Source organism: Ictalurus punctatus, chromosome 12 (assembly GCF_001660625.3).
Source record: "Ictalurus punctatus breed USDA103 chromosome 12, Coco_2.0, whole genome shotgun sequence".
In the NCBI taxonomy this organism is placed as follows: Eukaryota; Metazoa; Chordata; class Actinopteri; order Siluriformes; family Ictaluridae; genus Ictalurus; species Ictalurus punctatus.
In genome coordinates, this window is record NC_030427.2 from 2479770 (window position 1) to 2501228 (window position 21459).

The window sequence follows — 21459 nt, forward strand, 5'->3', positions numbered from 1 at the left end:
AATTAGGAGAGAAGGTGGTGTCCTTAAATCTATAATGAATGAACAGCATTTCACCGACATATTTAGGACATTATATCCAGAGAAAGTGGACTTTACAAGGTTTGATAAAACATGTAAAACTAGAATTGACAGGATATATATTAATAATAATTTTGAGGCAAAATTTTATACAACAAAACTCTTGGTTGAGTCGGACCACTTGACAGTTATATGTGGCATTAGATTTAAAAATGAATAAAGAAGAAACTATTGGAAATTAAACACACAAATTTTGAAAAGTCCTTTATTGATTATGGAATTAAAAGAAGAAATTAATAGGATTAAAACTTTAGATATCCTCACTACCAATTATTGTGATTTGTGGGAAGTTTTTAAGATTCAGATTAAAAAATTTCTTAAATACAAATGTCTATGTTTTAATAAAGAAAAAAATGAGAAGTACAATACAATTATGACACAATATATAAACCTAAAACTGAAAAATACAAGAGATGAAAGTGAGGAAAACAACTTAAAGGATTTGAAAAAAGAGATAGAAACTTTAAATAGTGAGTTTTTACTGAACATTCAAGTCCGAGCAGGAATAATTTCCGATGAACTTCTAAATCAAACAAAAGCAATTTCACTATTTAATAAAAGGAAAGAAGCCCAATATATCGAAGCCATTAAAACAGATAATGGAACTATAGTGAAAAATCCTAAAGACGTCAGAGATGCTGTTCGGATCCTTTGTTCAAACATGTACAACTCAATTGAAATAGATAATAAACTCCTAAAAACCTTTTTGAATGTAAAAAATAGTGTTGACCCGCCTTCCAAGAGCTTAGGTGAGGAAATAAAAGAGGCTGAGGTTGTTAATGCCATTAAACAATTAAATCTAAAAAAGTCTCCAGGGAAAGATGGTCTCCCGTCTGATTTTTATCATGCATGCGCCATAGATTTGGCTAAAATATTAACGCAAGCCTTCAATGATGGGATCGCTAGAGGTTACATGCATGACTCGTTCTATGAAGGCGTTTTATCCTTGTTGTATAAAAAGGGTGAAATGAGTGATATCAACAACTGGAGACATCTCACCCTAATGAATGTCGATTATAAGATTTTTGCAAAGACCATTATGAACAGGATGAGTGACTATTTGGATGTAATAATAGCTAAACAACAAACATGTGCAATAAAGGGAAGATTTATGTGGGACAACTTGAACACATTAAGAGAACTAGTTTTTGATAAAAATGGTGACAGTTTTTACATTGTGGCTTTGGACCAAAGAAAAGCATTTGACTACATCTCAAGAGACTATTTGTGGGAGATTTTAAAACTGTATCAATTCCCTGAAAATTTCATAAACATGATTAAATGCCTTTATGTTAAATCGACGGTTGAAGTAAATGTTAACGGTTCTTTGATTGAACCATTTGAAGTTATGCGGGGTGTAAAGCAAGGGTGCCCTCTGAGTGCAGCCCTATATATTTTATCTATAAACCCACTTGTACAAAAAATCCAAGATGATCATAGACTTAAAGGTCTTCAAATAGGAAAGAACAGAGTCGTGATCTCTGCTTATGCTGATGACATAACTGTATTTGTGAAATCTAAACAAGAACTAGACATCATCTTTGAATATTTTAGCGAGTATGAGCAAGTCTCTGGAGCCTCCTTAAATAAAGCTAAAACGGAATGTGTCTGGATTGGAAATGAAAAAAACAAATTTCCCATAGATGTCCCAGAAGTTCAGCAATTAAAGGTTTTAGGTATATATATAGATAATAATGGCTGTGTCGACCATAACTGGTCAAAAAAAGAAGAAATAATACAAGATGAAATTGATAAATGGAAATCATGTAATCTAAGTTATAAAACTAGAATAAATATTATTAAAACTTTTCTATTATCAAAAATACTGTTTTTATCATGCATCTTACCTCCGACAGAAGTTTGGGTAAAAAGACTTCATAAAATATGCTGTAATTTCATATGGGATACGACTCGTGAGGTTACAAAACGTGAGCTCCTTTTTAAGAGAAGGGAACTGGGAGGCCTTGGGGCTGTCGATATATCCCTAAAAACTAAAATAGCAGTGTGCAAAATCATCGCGAGTGGTATTGCCAGGCAAACCGAATGGATAGGGAACATCTCTAACTGGAAATCTAAAAAAGGTCCATCGAGGAAAGGAATTCCGTATTATAAACTGATGTTTTCCGACTTCACTGACAAATTTAAAGATCTAAACATCGATTGGGCGAAAGACTCGAGCAAAGAAATATATCTTTTAATTGTTGATCGAGTTCATTGTAACCCTGTGGCTTTCAGAAATTTGGAGGAAGACCAAAACAAAGAATGTCTCCAAAACTTACAGAATAAAATCCTATCTGAACACCTGAGAGATACAACTTGGTTAGTCGCTGTAAGAAGGCTCCCAGTAAGAGCGGTTGTAAAATGGAGCTGTTTTGTAAAAACCAGTAAATGCCCGATGCCTAATTGTAATGAAGAGGAAACACTCGAACATTTCCTGTTAGAGTGTTATCGCGCTAAAGAAACATGGGCTAAATTAAAAATCATTGGTCTCAATATAGAAATAAATATGAACTCAATTTTCTATGGCATTTTTAAGGAAAATTGTAGCAAGACTCAGCATGACTTCATTTGGTTCATAATATGTTTGACTAAATCTAAACTCTGGAAAACAAGAGCCAAAATGACTATAAATCAAACGTTTATATCCAGTGATGTTGTATTCAAGGACATTCAAAAAGAGCTAAGAAGACTTAAAAGCAGCACATCTTGGTTTAAAGACTCTTCAGTGTGGGACTCTATTTGCGTGTAATTGTACTTTATGTAAGTTTTTTCTCTCCCTTTCTTTCTGAATATGACTTGTGTAAGATTGTGAATTTTGTATAATTTCAATAAAACTCATTAAAAAAAAAAAAAAAAAAGCAAGGGTGGTAAAGGACTCGGCAAAGGAGGCGCTAAGCGCCACCGCAAGGTGCTTCGCGATAACATCCAGGGGATCACCAAGCCGGCTATTCGCCGTCTGGCTCGGCGTGGTGGTGTAAAGCGTATTTCTGGTCTGATCTATGAAGAGACTCGCGGTGTGCTGAAAGTGTTTCTGGAGAACGTGATCCGCGACGCCGTCACCTACACCGAGCATGCCAAGAGAAAGACCGTGACCGCCATGGATGTGGTGTACGCCCTGAAACGCCAGGGACGCACTCTGTACGGCTTCGGCGGTTAAACGCTCTAACACCGAACGACGCGAACACAGCGGCTCTTTTAAGAGCCACCCACATGTCTAGAAAAAGAGCTGTTCCGTGTGGGGGGAAAAAAGGCTTTTTCTTTCATGAAGCATAAGGCATCAAACGCTGTACAGAAGTAGCATAAGTGGTAGATCTATTTGTATTTTTTGTAATAAGCTACATATATGCAGTGTTCAATCTTGAAATCTAGGGGCTTACCCAAACAATAAACTCTAATCACCTAATTTTTAACCAATAAAAACTCCTTTTTAAAATGTTGAAACTCAGGGGCCAACCCTAACCCTGAACTTAACCATCAGAAACAAATAATATGTTCTCTAAACTGATCCTCCAACCCCCAATAGTTAACCTCACCTAGAACGTCTTACATTTAGACAGATTTTCTTTTAAAGTCTTTAATTTATTTATTCATTTTCATATGGTTCATTTACATGTGATTCATTTACGTATGATTCATTTTCATGAGATTCATATTCAAGTGATACATTTTCATGTGATTCATTTACGTTGATTCATTTACATGTGATTCATTTTCATGAGATTCATGAAAATTCATTTTTTTTTAAAGTGGCAGAATTCGTTTTTAACACAATATATAGATTTTAAAAAATATATAATTTCTTTTCCATTTTTTTATACAACTGATATTTTCTCATAGAATGTTAAATACATATAGAGAAATATATACAGAATGAAGGACAAGGTTTTGTGCCTGTGCCACCTCCCACACCAATGAGTGTTGGGTTGAGTCATCCCCTAACCTAACCCTGCCTGAGCCTTTTTATTAAAGGTGTTTAATTTAGTTTGATGTGGTTTAGTTTGTTAGAATGTGAATTTATCCGTTATATGTAGGCTAGCTAACTGCGTAGTTAACTAACGTTAGTCAGCTGACAAGAAAAATATCAGACTTTTTCCTCATCCCCTGCCTGTCCAAACCCTGCCTCCTCTACATCAGATGCCGACGATGTTGAGACCAACTCGACCAGTGAAAGTTCTCAAGTGACATTTGAGTCATCCCAGCCCGTTTCAATCGGTGTGCAATCTTTCACAGAAGATGACAGCCAAGCGCAGCGAGTTGAGTCTTCTCCAGTCTCTGCAGCTCTCATCCCGACAAGACAGTTTAAATCAGCTTGGCTACAAGAGTTCACCTGGTTACGTTATGACAAAGGGAAAATGTACTGCACCTTTTGTGCTAAAGCAGGACAAGATATTGCTGGTAAAACAGAGTTCATTACCAGTTCGAGTCATTTAAAAAAAGAAACCGTAAAGAAGCATGGAGACAGTACAAAACATGAGAACGCCAGGGATTGTGTCATTGCTAGGTCTGCCCCTCGTGCCACCCCAATCGTGAAAGCAGTGCAACGTGCTAGTGATAAAGTCACTGAAAAAGAGATGAGGGAATTGAAAATAAAATTCAATGCAGCCTACATGACTCTGAGCCTGAATAAGCAGGAAATGAATAAAAAAGTGAAAAAAAGAAACAAATGACTGCACATTTAAGTATTTACGGTAATATGATTCAAGATGGGGGCATCACTGCCACTGTTGGGCCCTTGAGCAAGGCCCTTAACCCTCTCTACTCCAGGGGCGCTGTATCATGGCTGACCCTGTGCTCTGACCCCAACTTCCTAACAACCTGGGATATGCAAAGAAAAGAATTTCACTGTGCTGTAATGTATATGTGATCAATAAAGACTCATTATTATTATTATTATTATTATTATTATTATTATTATTATTATTATTATTATTATTATATGACGTACTGAACATTGCACATATTGCACACTGTGTCTACTACTTTTATCTACTGTCCACAGTCCAAAGGCTGTGGAGCTAGAAGGCTACGTGTGCGAATGACAAAAGATTTTTAAAAAATAAAATAAAAAATGTATCAATACATGAAATTAGACTACACAATGTAGTTGAGGTTTACATGAATAAGCAGAAATATAATCATGCTTATCTTTCCTATAGCACAAATGAAAAGCCCTCTCTAGATGAACAGATTTGTCAAATGAAACTTTTTCCTTCTTTTCCACTGCTACGGTAAACTAAAGAGTGGATATTCAAATTACACTGCTAAATATGACTAGCATTAGCTACGTGTACTAGTGCAAAATAGTCCATCAAATGTATTAGCAGGTGTAGCCTATACACGAGTCCACTATTGGTCATATCACTATTGAGAACATGCCCCAAATTCATTGCTTTAGTAGAATTTAATTGTAAGTGAAATGATACTCACATTGTAATGTCCTTTGTATTTGTTCAGTCTACAGGTCCTCTAACACTCTGTTAAATGAATAAATGTAAATGTACTACGACGTAAATTTTGTTTTAAATCAATTAACACAGAAATTACACACAATATTAAGTTGATGTAATTATCAACATTATTATGTCAACACAACTCATCAAAATAATGTGTACAACTTTAAATATTTAATTAATTCAATAAATTAGAATTTTTATCTTGCAACCACACATTAAATTTAGATTGTGGGGTTTGTTTTGTATAGCTCCGCTGTTAGAAAATACACGATGGTTGAATGTGAACATAAATGAGCAGAATGTAAGCTTGTGAAATAAATTAAACTTTATTGATTGCACTTTTGAGAAATTGGCATGACTTTGAATAAAAATTTACTGAAATAAATACTCTAAAACATTGATATACCCGAAGAAATGTTCAAAAAAAAGAAAAAAGTTTTTACATACCTTCTAAATAGGTCCCTTTAGGAGGTAAACGTTTTAAAGACGGTGTTTTATAAGAAACGCGCGTATTACATGCCTTCTAAACCTAACCATTTAGGATGATAAAATAAAAATTTCTACAGTCCTTCAAGGCTGTATGATGTCGTTGTTCTCTTTTACTGAAAGAAAGGTCAAAACCTTCGGTGTTATTCGTTGTGGAGACTGAAGTGACAATATGCCTGAAGAAAATGAAAATATGTATTACATATCCTACCTTCTAACCAGGTTAATTTAAGGGTGAAAAACCTTTTTTAAAGACGGTGTTTTAAAAGAGTCATGCATTTTGTTTAAACTATAAACAAGATTTCAGAAAATGGTTCGCCAACGAGGATACTTACACAGAACTGTCGCTAAATACATAAGCTTTCGTCTATGCTTTGACATCCCGTGTCCCAGCAGTACATTTATGACCTCTGGTGACCATGTGGGTGTGCGGGGGTGGGTGTGAGAGAGAGAGAGAGAGAGAGAGAGAGAGAGAGAGAGAGAGAGAGACAGACAGACAGACAGACACACACACACAGGTGTTCTTTTGGGGGTTTTGCTGACCAGAATTCTTACAAATGTGTTTGTTAACGAATTAAAGGGAGTCATGTGTCTCAGTGTTAAAATAATGGTTAAGACGTTGTGGTTAAAACACAGAAGAAACTCTGCAACTATCTGCTACAATGTCTGCTCCGAGAAATCCTAATACCCTTAGAAGATTGCTGTGTATTCAATAACAAGAGGACCTGTAGAAATGAGAGAGGACCTGACTTTTGCTCCAAAAAAAAAATAAAAAAACCAAGAGGATAGATTGACAAATTATTAATGAAGGTAATGTAAAGACGTTGTTGTTTAACCCTGAGCAGGGCGTCAACAGCTCCAAAGATCGTGTCTTAAGTCCGAGGGTTTAGTTAGGAGGTAGAAAAACATTTAAAGATGGTGTTTTAAAAGAAACAAGTGTTTCATGCTTAATGGTAAAAAAGAAAAATGGTTGTACTCCAATATGAAATAAAACGGTGGAGACACACTGAGTACACTTCTGTTCCACAGTCTATAAGGATCCCCAAACTTCATGTAGTGTGAAAAATATATACACCCTCCGTGACTCTGTTACTTAAGGTTTAAACATTATTATTTTGTGATGGCAGCAAGACAAAATGGTTGTGCATTTGGTATGTGGTGATTTTAGAATTAGGCCCCAAATGTCAATTATGATTTGTGTATGGTTTCGTCAGGCAAAGATCACGATGGTATGGAAAGAGTATACAAGAGTAATTGGGGTGATCTAATGCTTAGGACTTGTACAGTACTTCAACTCGGGAACGTCCCACCATGGCGTTCAGAGAGGCGTTATCTAAGGTACACGTATATATAATATAGATCAGATCTATATTAGAAGGCGGTGTGGTATAACGTGAATCAGCAATAAAGTTCTCAGCTTGAGTTGTTTTGTTTGCGTGTAAAGTATACAGACAGAGGATATTTCACTGAGATTGTGTTAATGAAAAGGCTGTGCCTATTGTACAGGATTGTTGTGATTGTCGTGCAGCTCTTGTAAGATGTGGTAAGGAAATTTGTGAAATACAAACACAAAGAAGTGGTGGTTGCTTCGGATTAAGAAGAAAAAAAACCTGCCAAATTGATACGAGTGTAATATAAACAAATGTTTGTGATGCCTGTGAAAGTCTTTCAAAAGTGAATCTGTAGGTAGCTTCCCTTCTGAAGACTGGAGCGAGTAAACAGTCCTCAGGCACTGCAGAGTTTTTGTGGAGTGTGTGTACATTTTTGGACCAAGTGTGCCCTCTAGTAGCTGACGGGTTTCTCCCTTTCTCAGATTGTTTGCAGTTCCTCCGGTGTAAACTATAACACATTAAAGACTTAACGATCCTTGCTATTCAGTAGACGTGTGCCAATAATCAATTCCTCAACGTATCACACTGTTTAACACGCACAACAACAAAAAAAAAAATCAATGAGTGTTTTTGTACTCGGGAGCAGCAGGCGAGTCATGGGTGGCAGGTGCGTTGTGCGTTAGCAGAGGGCTTGAGTGTTTAGATGGATCCAAAATGGTGGCTGAGTTTTATGTATTATTAGGGAGCTCATCATGGTCAGGTTGTCCGGATTGGACAGGAGCACATTTCAGCAGGTGAGGACGCTACGCTGAAGGTGATCTGTGTACAGGAGCAGTAAGGAGGGATAGATGTTGCAGAGGGATAGATTCCGCCAGTTTCTTATCGATGGAGGAATTCGAGGACGCTGCACGAGTCGCTCTGTAGAAGTGCTCGTCTCTTTGACCTGATTTTCCTGCATTGTAGGGAGCCGTGGTGGATGTGATGGTGGATTTGGAAGTACAAGATTGAGATTTTCCTGGTTCAGAAGCTGTATGTCCAATATCTGACTAGGTTTAGACTCGCCAGGTAGCGCGTAGGGGTTCGGAATGAGGGCTTGGTTTTTCTACAGGCTCCCTCTCTTCTTCCTGAGGTTCAGCTCGGACTTCTCCTCAGGGACCGATGGGTACTGGACCATAATGGTGGGTTTCTGGCGGAGGTCTTGGTGTGTATGAGGCTCGGTGGCCATGATGGCGCGAGCACTGTGCATTCTCTGAGGGAGTTTGGGGCCGGGCTCGCCGCGCTTCTTCTTCCAGCGCTTCAGCTGCGTGCGTTGCTCACGTTCCACGTCCTGTGCCGATACCTGCAACTCCAGAACCTACAGCAAAAATCAGTCACAAAAATGAACTGGAATAGAATGTCATTCTACTGTACTTAATGTGTTAGAATGGGCTTCATTACAACGTCATGTAAAAGACGATGATAAATATTTATGAACGCTAATTTTGTAGAAATACGAAGGTGATGATGGATAAAACATGCTTGATCACCATGGCATGGACTCGCATAGTTACAGTAATGACAGGAAATGTTACAGTAGTGAGAGACCCATCATCATACTCCTCCTCTTCCTCTCTGTTGTGTTACCTGAAGCACTAAGAAGCCCTCCTGCATGTATCTGGGCTCAATCGCTCTGAGGACCTCCATGGTCTCATACTGACCCGGACAGGCCTTGAGCTTATCCCGAGTACCCAGCATGGACGTCAACACCACCAAACCCACACAGAGTATCATTTTCACTCCTACACAAAGAAAGAACAAGAGAGAGAATCAACACAGAAAGAAAAGAAGGACAAGTGTGTGTTTGTGTCTGACCGTCACACAGGAACATGTCCCACACTCTGAGGACCGAGGCCCAGGGCAGAGTTCTGGAGAAGGCGCACATGAACCATTCCATCATGTAGAGCACCGGCTCGATCTTGTGCTTGTCCAGGTGCCGATACGCCACAGAACACACTCGCTTCACAGCGCATGCAGGATCTCTCCGTCCAGCTGAACCGCCTCCTGCACACATAACGGTTCACAATAAGCGATATAACTTGCTGTTAATAACACAAAACAACTGTTCTCCTACACAGAGAAGCCCTGTTTCTAATAATGCACTGTGCAGTGCAGAAATCTGGGAGGAAGAAATAAAACACGTAAAATTACAAAACAAAACTACAGCTCACACTAAAATACATAAACACACACTCACAATAATATAGAACATTAAACCTTAAAGAAAAAACTAAGCAAAACTGCCTCATGAACACAGCAACACATACACACAAACACAAGATGGCGGTGTTGAGTCGCCTCGTACAGCGGAGCAGGGTGGGGTTTGTAGCTCCGATATATAATTTCTAACAGACCTTATGATCTGTGTGGTGTTACAAAACTAAATTACCGAGTGCGAATGTTTCCTCTACAACTTCAGACTGAACTGAACTACATTCGCTTCAGTCAGATTTCAGTTTTTCACTTTTTCACGCCTGCAATCCACGGATACACAACTATAGCCGTTTTAAAAACGTGCATTCAGTCCGGTTTCTCGTTTCTACTGTACTTCTATATTCCAATTTATTTAACTAGGCCTGTAAAAAGAAAAAAAAACCCAAACACATGGCAAATGGTACTTCTCAGCTTAATTTGATTGGTGAACAAATACAGTGGTCTCAGTTGATCCTAAATGTTTCTTTCCCAACAAAATAGAAGGTTTAACAAATAAAAAAATGTAATTTCTCAGGAAGTTATTCAGTGAAGTAACAATGAACTATTTTGGCCCTTCAAAGCTATTCAGTGATGAATGTAGCCACCCTTCTTTTCAATAACCGCCATGAGCCTTCCATTGAATGTCAGTTTCTTGATCTGTTCATGATCCATTTTAGCTGAATGGAGCATTGCCCTGCATAAAGATCATGGTCTTCTTGAACGTTGCTGACTTCTTCCTGTACCATTGTTGAAGAAAGGATCTTCTACAAACTGGCAGTAGATTTGGGAGTTCATTTTCAGTCCATCTTTAACCAGACGGAAAAGGTCCATCTGCTCCATCTATAGCCACTCTTATTTCATCGGTCCATGAAACCTATAAGGAACGGTCTTCAGGTATTTCTTGGCCCAGTCATGATGCTTCAGCTTGTAAATCTTATGCAGTGGCGGTTGTATTTCAGCCTTCCTTACTGTAGCCATGTCTCTGAGCACTTGCCACCTTGTATTTCTGGACACTCGTGGAAGGTTGCAGTTCTGAAACATGGTGGCGGTGCTGGCTAATGGGTTCTCTCACGTTTTATTCTTCTTAGTCTTTTGCAGTCAACTAGCGCCTTTTCTTCTCCGCGGTTTTTTGCCCCCTGTCGAGTATTCATCACAAAGCATTTTTCTTGGGAGGTCACACCTCAATAATTTTGCGATCGTCAGTGTGCTGCAGCCCCCTGATAGGCATTTTACAATTTCTGACCTTTTTTTTTTTTGACCCATTTTCCTGAATTGGAGAAGCTAATAATTATGCAAACCTTATATAGGATGTTAATCACTTTAAGGTGTAGTGTTTATATGTGGTGTTCTCCCAACAGGTTATTTTGTAGACCTTGATTTTGTTTGATAACGAGCTTTGCTTTCATTGGTTGGCTTAAAGGAGGGCGGGGCCACGAGTACTCTACTTTTTTCCCCTTCTTCGCACTCTTTGATTATACTGTTCTATCTGCTTTTCATGCACAAGTATGTCCCTGTACTATTAAGGGGAAAAGTGCATGTGCAAGGAGATGTACTACAAATATAATCTAGAATATAAACTTACACACATTTTTAACCAGACAACACCACAGGCTGTCAAAATGGCTGACGTGGCCAGTTTTCTCCATGTTGGGCAGAAGGATAGACTGTTATCGTAACCATAATGCAAAGTGTGAATGAGCGAGCAAAAAAACACTGATAAGACCGATTTGAAAACTTTCCAGGCTGATATTCTAACGAGCACGCTTGACCTTTGTTGATGTGAAACTCTCAGCCTGCTATGGTACTATTTGATGATATCTTTTCATGTGACAACACTGAAGAAATGACACTGTGCTACAATGTAAAGTAGTGAGTGTACAGCTTGTGGAACAGTGTAAATTTGCTGTCCCCTCAAAATAACTCAACACACAGACATTAATGTCTAAACCGCTGCCAACAAAAGTGAGTACACCCCTAAGTGAAAATGTCATTTTACAGTTCAACAAACTCTCCTCCAGCCCCCTAATGCTGAGCCGCCCGCAGAAGACAACGTGGTGTAACCTGTGATACATCTCCCAGCCTGAAGAGGGAGCACTGCTCAACGCATACATGCTCTCAGTGGGGGGTGGGGGAGGGACATCTGCTTTGTGACCAAGTCAAACTTTCTGTGAATATTTAACTGTTTGTCCCCATTCTCACTAATACGACTGTTTACAATATTATTCATATGAAGTTGGAAACTGTGCAGAGGTTTAATGTGTTTCTAACTGAAAGTACAAACTCCGAGACAAACTATTCATGCATTAGTGCTGCTCCAGCTTTTTAGTGTCCATCACATTTTTGTGTGAAAGCATCGCTGTGTGCACCATTAATCCAGAGTCTGTGATTAGATTATCCACATCATGTTCAAATAAATATTTCTGTAGGAGACGCTTTAGAGCAGGGAAGCCTTACTGTGGTCCTGTAAGATTACAGTCCAGTACAGTTTGGGAATTTTCCTGAATCACACCCGATTTAAGTCCTCGGGTCATTAGGTAGGAGTGTTAGATGAGAAATCATCACACTGTGCATGATTACAGGAATTCAGGACCAGAGCCAGGCTCCCCTGATTTATAAATGAATTGTTGATGACCTTAAAAGTAATTCCCAGTGAAGATTTATCATCTTTTTACAAGCATCCTTTTCACATGTAAGAAAAATAGAAATTGCAGGGATTTGTACATTTGTGCTCTGCATTTCTTTCAGAGACGTGGGACTGAATTGTTGTGTATATAGGCAGTTTTTTTGTGCTCTGAAATTGACCAGACTTTTGAGAAGATAGCTGCTCATGGTTTAATTCACTTTTAAAAAGGGACTGACAATATGAAGTGAGCGTACGTGTATCAAAAGGTGGTTGTGTTGAAGAAACCTTGTTGACCGATCTTTGCTAACTTGCTCTGTCTGTGTGTTTACTGGTACAATAGTGGTAGCAGATTTGCAGAGCCGAGCTTACAGTAACGAAAACGCTCAAGTGTACTTGTTTGGAAGATGTGGAAACTCAAGTCTTACATGTTAGCACAAACATGTCTTTTTCCTTTATTAGGGAATTTGTACTTTTGGACATTTTTGAAAGATATCATGCTTGTGAAATGTGCTTTGTGTTATTCATGTTCAACTGGTTGTACTGGGCTTAGATTTGTGTCTTTTTGAATCATTTACACTCTATGGCACCTTTTTACGGTTTTGCTGTATGGGCTGTGTTCCAATTGATCTGTGTTTGATCATTTCCTCCCTTCGCTCAAACATTGTGTTTGAGAAGGCCTTCATAGTTGAACGGTTGTTTTCCTCAGCTTTGGATTTAGCTGTAGGGCCCAGAGGTTTTTGGAGTTTGAAGAGGAGGCGATAGAAGATTTGGAACACAGCCCTGTTTTCCTTTCCGAGGTTCCCCGGCTTTTTTCCGTCACCCGTCACCTCCTAACCGAGCTCAATTCTGCTGCAGTTTTTTAGCCACAAGCTGCTGGTGCTTGACTTCTGAGGCCTTATCCTGTTAAGCGGCCGCACTATGGCAAAAAGGAGAGTTCAGTATGCTGACTGTATGAGCTTCAGTTGAATGTGTATGTGGTCGAACTCTTGGTAGGACAGTCCAGTATATTACAGACGAACACAGACGAAAACATCCACAATGCGTCTACTAAATATTGTTGAATGTCCGCTCGTATGCAACTCTCCAACAGTGTCACGTCCTATCGAGAGTTTCAGTCGATGTTTATAATCTCACCCAATGGGATTTGTTTACTCTGGTGTAATTTTCTTGACCACTTTAACGCAGCATCTCTGGTGTTACTTTCGTCAAAAATGTAGAACACCAGAGACGAGGCAATGACGACGTGATCTCGTTCCTTCGTGTGTTTTTGCCTCAGATTCTGGCGACTGTTCAGACTCGGTTTGTAGCGAAATTTCAAATCCACAAATGCCTTGAACAACGTACATTTTCAACAATCCGTTTAAATCGACTGGTCCATTTCCGTTGCACGGTGGATTTGAAGGATGCACTGTGATCAGTGTGGCGACGTCTGGGAATCGAGTTACTGAAAAGGCCACGAGTTGGAGGGTACATTTAGTTTCTAAGGACATCTGGGCTCTTGGTGTCTTTTGGATAGGAACTGCAAAACTTTTTCTATAAGGGTGAAAACAGATGCATGCTTAGATTCTTCAGCTGTAGACAGTTTATCTTGCTTACTGCATTGACATATGAAGTTTGGACCGGTTCTGTAGAAAGAGATTAACATTAAGGGGGAAAAAAACAAAACAAAAAACAAGACTGAAAGTGAATTTGTCTTGAATTGTTTTATTAATTTTTTTCCATTCGGCTGTCAAAAGCTTCTTCAACTTGGCCACAAATCTAACAAAGTCAGGTACATTGTCAAGTATTGCCCCAAAATACCTCTATGGTGGATGGATGTGCTCACTGATCACTTGTACATGTGCTCATTCATACAATTATCCAATCAGCCAATCATATGGCAACACCACAATGTACAACATCAAGCAGGATCAGATGAAGAGCTTCAGTCAATATTCACATGAAACACCAGAATGCAATCCAGTTATTTTATCCGCGGCATGGTTGTAGATTCTAAGTGGTCTGGTTTGAGTATTCCAGAAACTGCGGCTCTCCTAGGATTTACACACACACACACACACACACACACACACACACACACCCACACACACACTTGTGTGAAAAACATCCGGTAAGTGGCAGTTCTCGGGGTGGAAACACCTTGTTGACGAAAGGAGAATGGCCAGACTGGGTCAAGTTAATAGGACGGCCATGGTAACATCAAATAACCTCTCTTTACATACATGGTGAGCAGAAAAGCATCTCAGGATGCACAGCATGCCAAACCTTGAGAACAGTAGAAAACCTCATTGATCCAAGATCCATTTTTAAGTATTAAGGATTTATAAAATGTGACACTAGGTTACTTCTCTATAGTTAAAAAAATTGCAAACAGGAATGTGTGTGTGTGTGTGTGTGTGTGTGTGTGCCCGCTTCATACTCATCCACTCCCTACTTGTGCCTGAGTGTATTCATTGAGTAAAGACAGTGTGTGCTCTTAAATGTATGTATGTGTGTGTGCGCGTGTGTATTTAGACAGCAGTGTGAAGTGGTGTACCACTATGTGAGGAGGGAGAAGTATGCTCTGAGGATGAGGAGATGAAGCAGGATGACGTGGCCTCTCTCTGGAGCTCCTCCACGTTCTTCACGCAAAAACAGTAACTCTCTCAGATTCTGATGGAGCGGCATCTACATAATCAACAAAGCACACAAACATCAGTTTCGTTCTGGGACACCGATTTTCTAAATCATTCCATTCGCTTTCTATTTATTTATGTATCATTATTAAAAGATCAGTCATCAAGCCGGTGTAACCTTAATCTTTATCGCTAGCTGCTCCTGAAGTGTTTTGGAAATCGTTTCAGCCACGTCATGTTCACTCACCGTCCACTTTATTAGGAACACCTGTACGTTCATGTAGTTTTCTAACCAGCCAATCATGAAATATACAGGAATATAGGGGAATCTCAAGAAAACTCCATTTCAACACATTAAAAAAAAATAATCTCACAATGTTGGACTTGAGTTTGTAATGCAGTGAGCACAACCAAGGAGTGCATTTTAAAAAGAAAACTACAATGTTGTTGAAGACTGAAACCTGTACCTACAAACTAGAACTGAAAATGGAACCACTGAAGAGTCAACAGTGTCAGAGATCCTCGTGTGTCCAGTTCCACTGTGTACGGCACTTTTTATGCTTACCGACCCATTACTCCAGCTTTTGTGTTTGTTTTAGCTTTGTGCTGATAGAAATGGTTTTGTTTTTTTAAAGCAAACTTGGTGTTAAAACCCAGAAACATCTAGTAATAAAAAGTGACATTCATCATGTGTCTGAAGTGACACTGTTCAGTTATACAAGTAATTATCTGGGGGATAGATTATAGAACTGGGGGAAAAAAAACTGTGGCTAATTCTTGGTTTGAGCCCTGGGTTTCACCTGTGGAGACAGCATTTGTTGTTAAAAAGAATAAACTGACATGAAGACCAGAGAGCTGTCTATGGGAGAAAAGCAAGCCATTTTGAAGCTGCGAAAAGAGGAAAAACCGGTCTGAAATATTGCACAAACATGGGGCATAGCCAAAGAACAATTTGGAATGTCCTGGAAAAGAGAGTTAGTTCTCATTATGATCTCTTACTTTATAACATTAAAATAAAACAATAGTTCCCTCACAAGCCTCTCTTTTTTCCCCCTAACTCTTGAAATGAATAAGACTTGCAATGTTACTGAGAAACTGGAACGTGCAATGACCTCTCTGCCGTGACACTGGAGAATACTTCCATAAAACTTCCATAAGTAGATAACTTATAAATCTTAACTAGATCACAATGATCATACGTCTTTTTCTTTAAGTGACATGTTTATAATATGTTTACGATTAAGCTTAGAATATGTATTGCGTACGCCATACTAGACCCTGTGAAAGAGCTGTTACTATAGGAACGAGAACGAGCACATCACTATAAAGCTGTAATTTCCCTTGCAGCTGGAATCAGAATCTTGCTGTTACAGAAATGTCTCCAACGCCTTCTGACCAATCAGATTGGAGAATTCAACAGTGTTGTGGTGTAAAGCATCAGTAGTTGACCTGTCTCATCATCTGCCACACAGTCGATGAACTGCACAAAGAGAGGGGATCGTTCCGAGTTGGCGTGATTCTCATCTCCAAGGCCGACACGCTGAGAAACACACAGAGAGAGAAAGATGGGGTTAAATATACATGCGTTCACGCGCCCACACACAACCACGCCCTCACTGCTCATACGCACCGAGGCCAGCTTGAGTCCGAAGCTGATCCACTCCTTCTCGATCAGTACCTGGAACTTGTGTCCGAAGCTGAATCTAACTGATATCTGATATTAAATTATTGTGAATGATCTATATTTTACACTTTATTACCCCATATCTATCTAATTAATATATATATATATATATATATATATATATATATATAATTAATATATATATAATTAATATATATATGGTAAATCGTGCACATCGGAGCAACTTCATCCCGACCTTTGTCTGCATTCAGGGGTGCTAAGGAGCTCCTCGACCATGCAAGTTACATTTTCACTGGTGCTGGTGCGTCTACCGAGTTTTGGGAGTTTTCAGCCATGTTTAGGCCCTTAAAAACGACAAGAATGCATGAAATAAACAATAAACACCAGAAAATCAATAGGGCCCTGCACATCCGGTGCATGCGCCCTCCGGTGGTCACCGGAAGCGCTGCACCTTCGGTGCTCTGCCCCAATAATAAACAGCAGATCCAATAGGGCTTTGCAGCAGCGGTGATTGGGCCCTAAAAAGCAGAATAAAGCACCAACAGAAGACACAGAAGCACAAAAGCGCAAAGGCAAGTAAGGATAATTACAGAAACGGTTACATTACAGAGATCCCCACAATGTGATCCATGACCACAGTAACATGACAAGAAGCTTCACCTCAGACCAGTCACCAATTGTTGTAGGAAGGTGAAAGTGGCTGCCTTAAAATATTTTTACCTCAAAGTGATTTGTAGCGCGCGCACACACACACACGGTGGAAAGGGTGTAGCAAAAATCATGCAACTATTGTGGGAAAAAGAGGGGGAAAAAACCCTGATACTTTGTACCTGATGCATCATCTTTTATAATTGTGATTAATGGTCCATTAGAGAAGAAAAAAATCCATTCCGTTCTTTGATTACTTATTTGGCATACAGTGAATATTCACACTTTAAGGCCATGTGGAACAATTTCCAAAATGCATTTAAATGGGGTAAATTGTGTACATTGAACCGAGAGTACTTAGACATGTTTGCTAAAAGCAACACAAAGGCTTTATTCACACTGCAGGAATTTTATATTGTGTGTTTAGTTTTTTTTCATTTAGACAGACTGTTCAACTGCAAATTTGTTCTGGTGAATGACAGGCATTCAAAATCTTTCTGCAGAACTCTGTTGAAGATTCTGTACATCAGAGATTCATCTGAACTTCAACAAAACATTTCACATTTATAGAGTTTTGTCTACGTTCATCAAGTAATCACATTTATAAGTTTATTTATTACCTCTCCCCTCTGTTGGCTCAAATATAGCTTATTACCCAAAAACACTTAAAATTCAACATAGAAGCCAACACTCACATCTACCTCTGAGACCAGTTGGAGATAGAAAAAAAGACACCAGCCGTGAGTGAGAAGAAGCAAGGGTCCAGATTTATTGTTCCGTTCCACCACACGAGATCCACACCGATGAGAATTCTCAGAAGTGATGAGCTTAAGCTCCTGCATATCCTCCATACTGTCCTGCATATCCTACTATTCTGTTTTTTTATAGAGAGTTTCTCGATTACAATAAGATTATTAAAGTTATTCATGTGTGTGTATGTTGTGTCTACTTGCCCGCCCTTGACTGTACGAGCGTGTGTGTGTGTGTGTGTGTATTAGCACTCCTCAGCTCAGCTCGTATACCTCTTTTTGACTTTTTTGACTACTACTGCTCTTAAAGATCTTTAAAGTGTAATTCCAATTTGTCAATGTCCGCCTAATCCCGCTTCTATGTGTCTAGGTGCCCATCTTTTCTTCTTCTCCCCTTTGCTGGATGCTAGGTCTCCCTTATGTTTATTTTATGACATTTTTTATCCACAACACCTCCGTGATGGATATTTACACCCCCCGTTGCCTCAGCAGAGGAAAAACAATCATTGAGGACAGCTCTCACCCTGGCTCTGATCTGTTGCCCTCAGGGAGACGTTACAGGTGCATCAGAACAAGGACTAATAGATTCAAGAATAGTTTTTTCCCCAAAAGCTATAATCATTCTAAACACACACATGTACTGATTTCACATTATAGGTATATAGTGTCTCAGAACTGTGCATTTTATAGTACCCCCCACCTCCCATAGTTAAGACCCAAATCTCCACCATTCTGAAGGCATAAAGTACGTATTCATGTGTAAACAAACGTGTTTTATCTATGGAAAATAAATGAACATTAGAACAGATTTACTTGTCTCTGACTGAACAAAGCAGGCCATATTAAACTGGGTTAAATATACAAATCCACACAGTTCACCAGTCCAATAGAATCTGTAGAACACGTTAGCAATACTTCTGCTCTGTTTAGACCCAGAAAATATAAAATACTTTAGTATGAAATTTCTGTCAAGTGTCTACCATGGGGTCGGGATTTACGGTCTGTGAACACGTGCTGATTACACGTGCAGGAAAAGCAACCCACACGTGCAACCCTGACCGAGTGAGAACGACTCAAACGATTCAAGAAGAGGATTCTGAATCGGTTCATTTAAAGAATCATTACCAAAGCCGCTTATCTTACTTCGATGGTTTGATAACAACAGCCCGTCTTACAGAGTGCTGCAGGAATGAGTCGTGAAACCCAGAAACGAGTCAGCGTATTAGCACTTCCGTCAATGGGGTTTTGGGTTAAATGCCGGAAATAAGGTCTGTGGTGAACACAAGCTCAAGATATTTTCACGTTTATCTCGACACACAGCCTAGTGAGAGACTTTTTATTATTTTAAGGTACATTTCCTGAAGAAAATGTGAGTGGTGCTTGCCGTGGCAAAATTCAGATCGGGTGCCAATACTTTTGAGAACTGCCCGTGAAGGGCGCCAATAGTTTTGAGAGCTGGACGCATAGGGCACCAATAGATTTGACAGCCGGACGCATAGGGCGCCAACAGATTTGAGAGCTGGCCGCGTAGGGCGCCAAAAGATTTGAGAGGCGGACGCGCAGGGCGCCAATACTTTTGAGAGGCGGAGATCTAAAAATAGTAGTGCTACACAAGCTTGGTTGCAGTCGTGTTGATTAAGGAAAGCTACAAGGTTACAGATGTGAGGTTCTGACCTTTACGGTACAGTGAGGATGAGCAGAACATCTACACAGCATGGAACTGTGAATAGACTCAGTGTCTGTGGACTCGTGTACACACAGTTTGGTGAGATTATGCTACAGGAACAGTCAAAATACACCATGGCCTTGAATGTTTTGGCCCCGTCGTAAACACTAAACAATCACAACTACTCTGTTGAGAGCGAGAAATGACCTCACAGAGTGGTGCGTGTTGACGTCCATTTTATATAGTTACTGTTTCTGATAGAAAATCGATCTCCCTCGCGCTCTCAATACTGCACTGTAACAGTGTGGGACAGAGACCCAAACAGCAAGGTGAAAATGATCTCTCTGCAAAACATGCGTAAAAGTCGTTTAAACAGATTACACAGGGTCTCTTTCTCCTGCAAGGGGTATGTCAACTTCCGACCAGAACTATATACCCACCCAGCTACCAACACGCACACACACGCGCACGCACACACACTAATTCAGCCACTTAAAAACAGCAAGGACTTTTATAAACAATTAAAAATAGACTATAATATGAACATTTTAACAAATTAATAATAGCGCAAAAAACACAGCAGTTAAAACACTGTAAATACCCTCCTTTATCAAAAGTCTGCTCTTGCGCCCACACTCTCGATCTGATGCCAGCTGGAGCCGCCTCTTCATGGACCCCTCGACCTCCATCTCTGCAGCTTTAGCCGTGAAGAGGTTTCTATGAACTGCAGCTTTGGAATAAAGCAACACATATCGTACAGTCATTATGAATCTTAAGCATTAATTACACTTATACCACAGTCAGTGTGAATACTGGATTCTGATTGGCTGGAAGGTGTGCATTATACAGTGAGGGAAAAAAGTATTTGTTCCCCTGCTGATTTTGTACGTTTGCCCACTGACAAAGAAATGATCAGTCTATAATTTTAATGGTAGTTGTATTTGAACAGTGAGAGACAGAATAACAAAAAAAATCCAGAAAAACGCACGTCAAAAATTAAAAAATAAAAGACACCTGGGAGCCAGAAATCTTTCTGATTGAGAGGGGGTCAAATACTTTTACCTCATTAAAATGCAAATTAATTTATAACATTTTTGACGTGCGTTTTTCTGGATTTTTTTGTTGTTATTCTGTCTCTCACTGTTCAAATAAATCTACCATTAAAGTTATAGACGGATCATTTCTTTGTCAGTGGGCAAACGTACAAAATCAGCAGGGGATCAAATACTTTTTTCCCCTCACTGTAACTGTTTATTGCACAGGTAATTCCAGCCAGTTTGATCACCGTGATCATTCCTAAATCTTATCACACTACTTTATCTGTGTGTCTGATTTACTTCAGACAAAATTCCAGATCTAACCACCTAACTTATGGAAATTAAAGTTTATTTTAAACTACTTTTTTCTTTCCAGTTTCATTTTTATTGAACATTTCTCCTGAACACGTCTACATGTCAGCTGAACATCACCTTTTCTCTTCTCTCCTCCCCTCCCTTTCCCAAGGAAAACAAATTGAGCAACACACAGCAGTAAACATTCACAGGTTTTTCTTCTTTTTTCACTAACAAAGGAAAACAAAATTAAAAATGCAGAAAACCCGCCCCCCGCCTCATCATGGATACCCAATAACTGTCGCTGGTTATAAAGATATTGTAAAATCCAACAACAGGCACAAAAATTTAAGTGGGAAGTGTCTAACTCCATAAAGTATACAATAAAGGGATGCCCTTTATAAAAAAACTTGTCCGTACAACCATTCATCCTATATGTTATTTTCTCGAGTTTCAGAAAAAACATCACGCCCTTTAGCCGCTGGGAGATAGATGGGTATTTAGCAGACTTCCACTGCAACAGTAGGGAACGTCTTGCTATAAGGGATGTGAAAGCAAAAACATCCTTTTGTATCAAGCTCAATGGAACTGAGGCATCAGGAATC

The 21459-nt window shown here is 39.3% G+C and overlaps 2 protein-coding genes across 13 annotated transcripts in view; both read right to left on the reverse strand.

Moving 5' to 3' along the window:
• The window catches only part of LOC128634180 (piwi-like protein 1), a 130972-nt gene that overhangs the window by 100388 nt on the left and 9125 nt on the right, over positions 1-21459 (reverse strand). For 7 of the 12 annotated variants that reach the window (XR_008397437.1, XR_008397443.1, XR_008397441.1 and 4 more), the window contains 3 exons: positions 16696-20253; positions 16265-16529; positions 14795-14867 (listed from right to left, as the gene is read on the reverse strand). The exons of 1 other annotated variant lie outside the window; for it this stretch is intronic. The gene's annotated coding sequence lies outside the window, so the exon portion shown is untranslated. Of the gene's footprint in view, positions 1-13881; positions 14466-14736; positions 14868-16264; positions 16530-16695; positions 20254-21459 lie in introns of those variants that run through there. 4 more of the 12 variants (XR_008397442.1, XR_008397438.1, XR_008397445.1 and 1 more) reach the window with 4 other exon arrangements.
• Positions 5799-13569, reverse strand: LOC128634189 (TBC1 domain family member 10A-like). The gene is made up of 3 exons (XM_053684452.1): positions 13545-13569; positions 8972-9388; positions 5799-8702 (listed from the first exon to the last, which is right to left on the reverse strand). Exons 2-3 carry the CDS (start codon positions 9116-9118, stop codon positions 8451-8453), a joined length of 399 nt encoding a protein of 132 aa, XP_053540427.1. The 5' UTR covers positions 9119-9388; positions 13545-13569; the 3' UTR covers positions 5799-8450.

Excerpts from the sequence above, each read along its gene's own strand:
- LOC128634189 (XM_053684452.1), bottom strand. The coding sequence starts at position 9,118 with ATGATACTCTGTGTGGGTTTGGTGGTGTTGACGTCCATGCTGGGTACT. Across the intron at positions 8,703-8,971 it reads AGGGCTTCTTAGTGCTTCAG|GTTCTGGAGTTGCAGGTATC; the intron begins GTAACACAACAG and ends TTTTTGCTGTAG.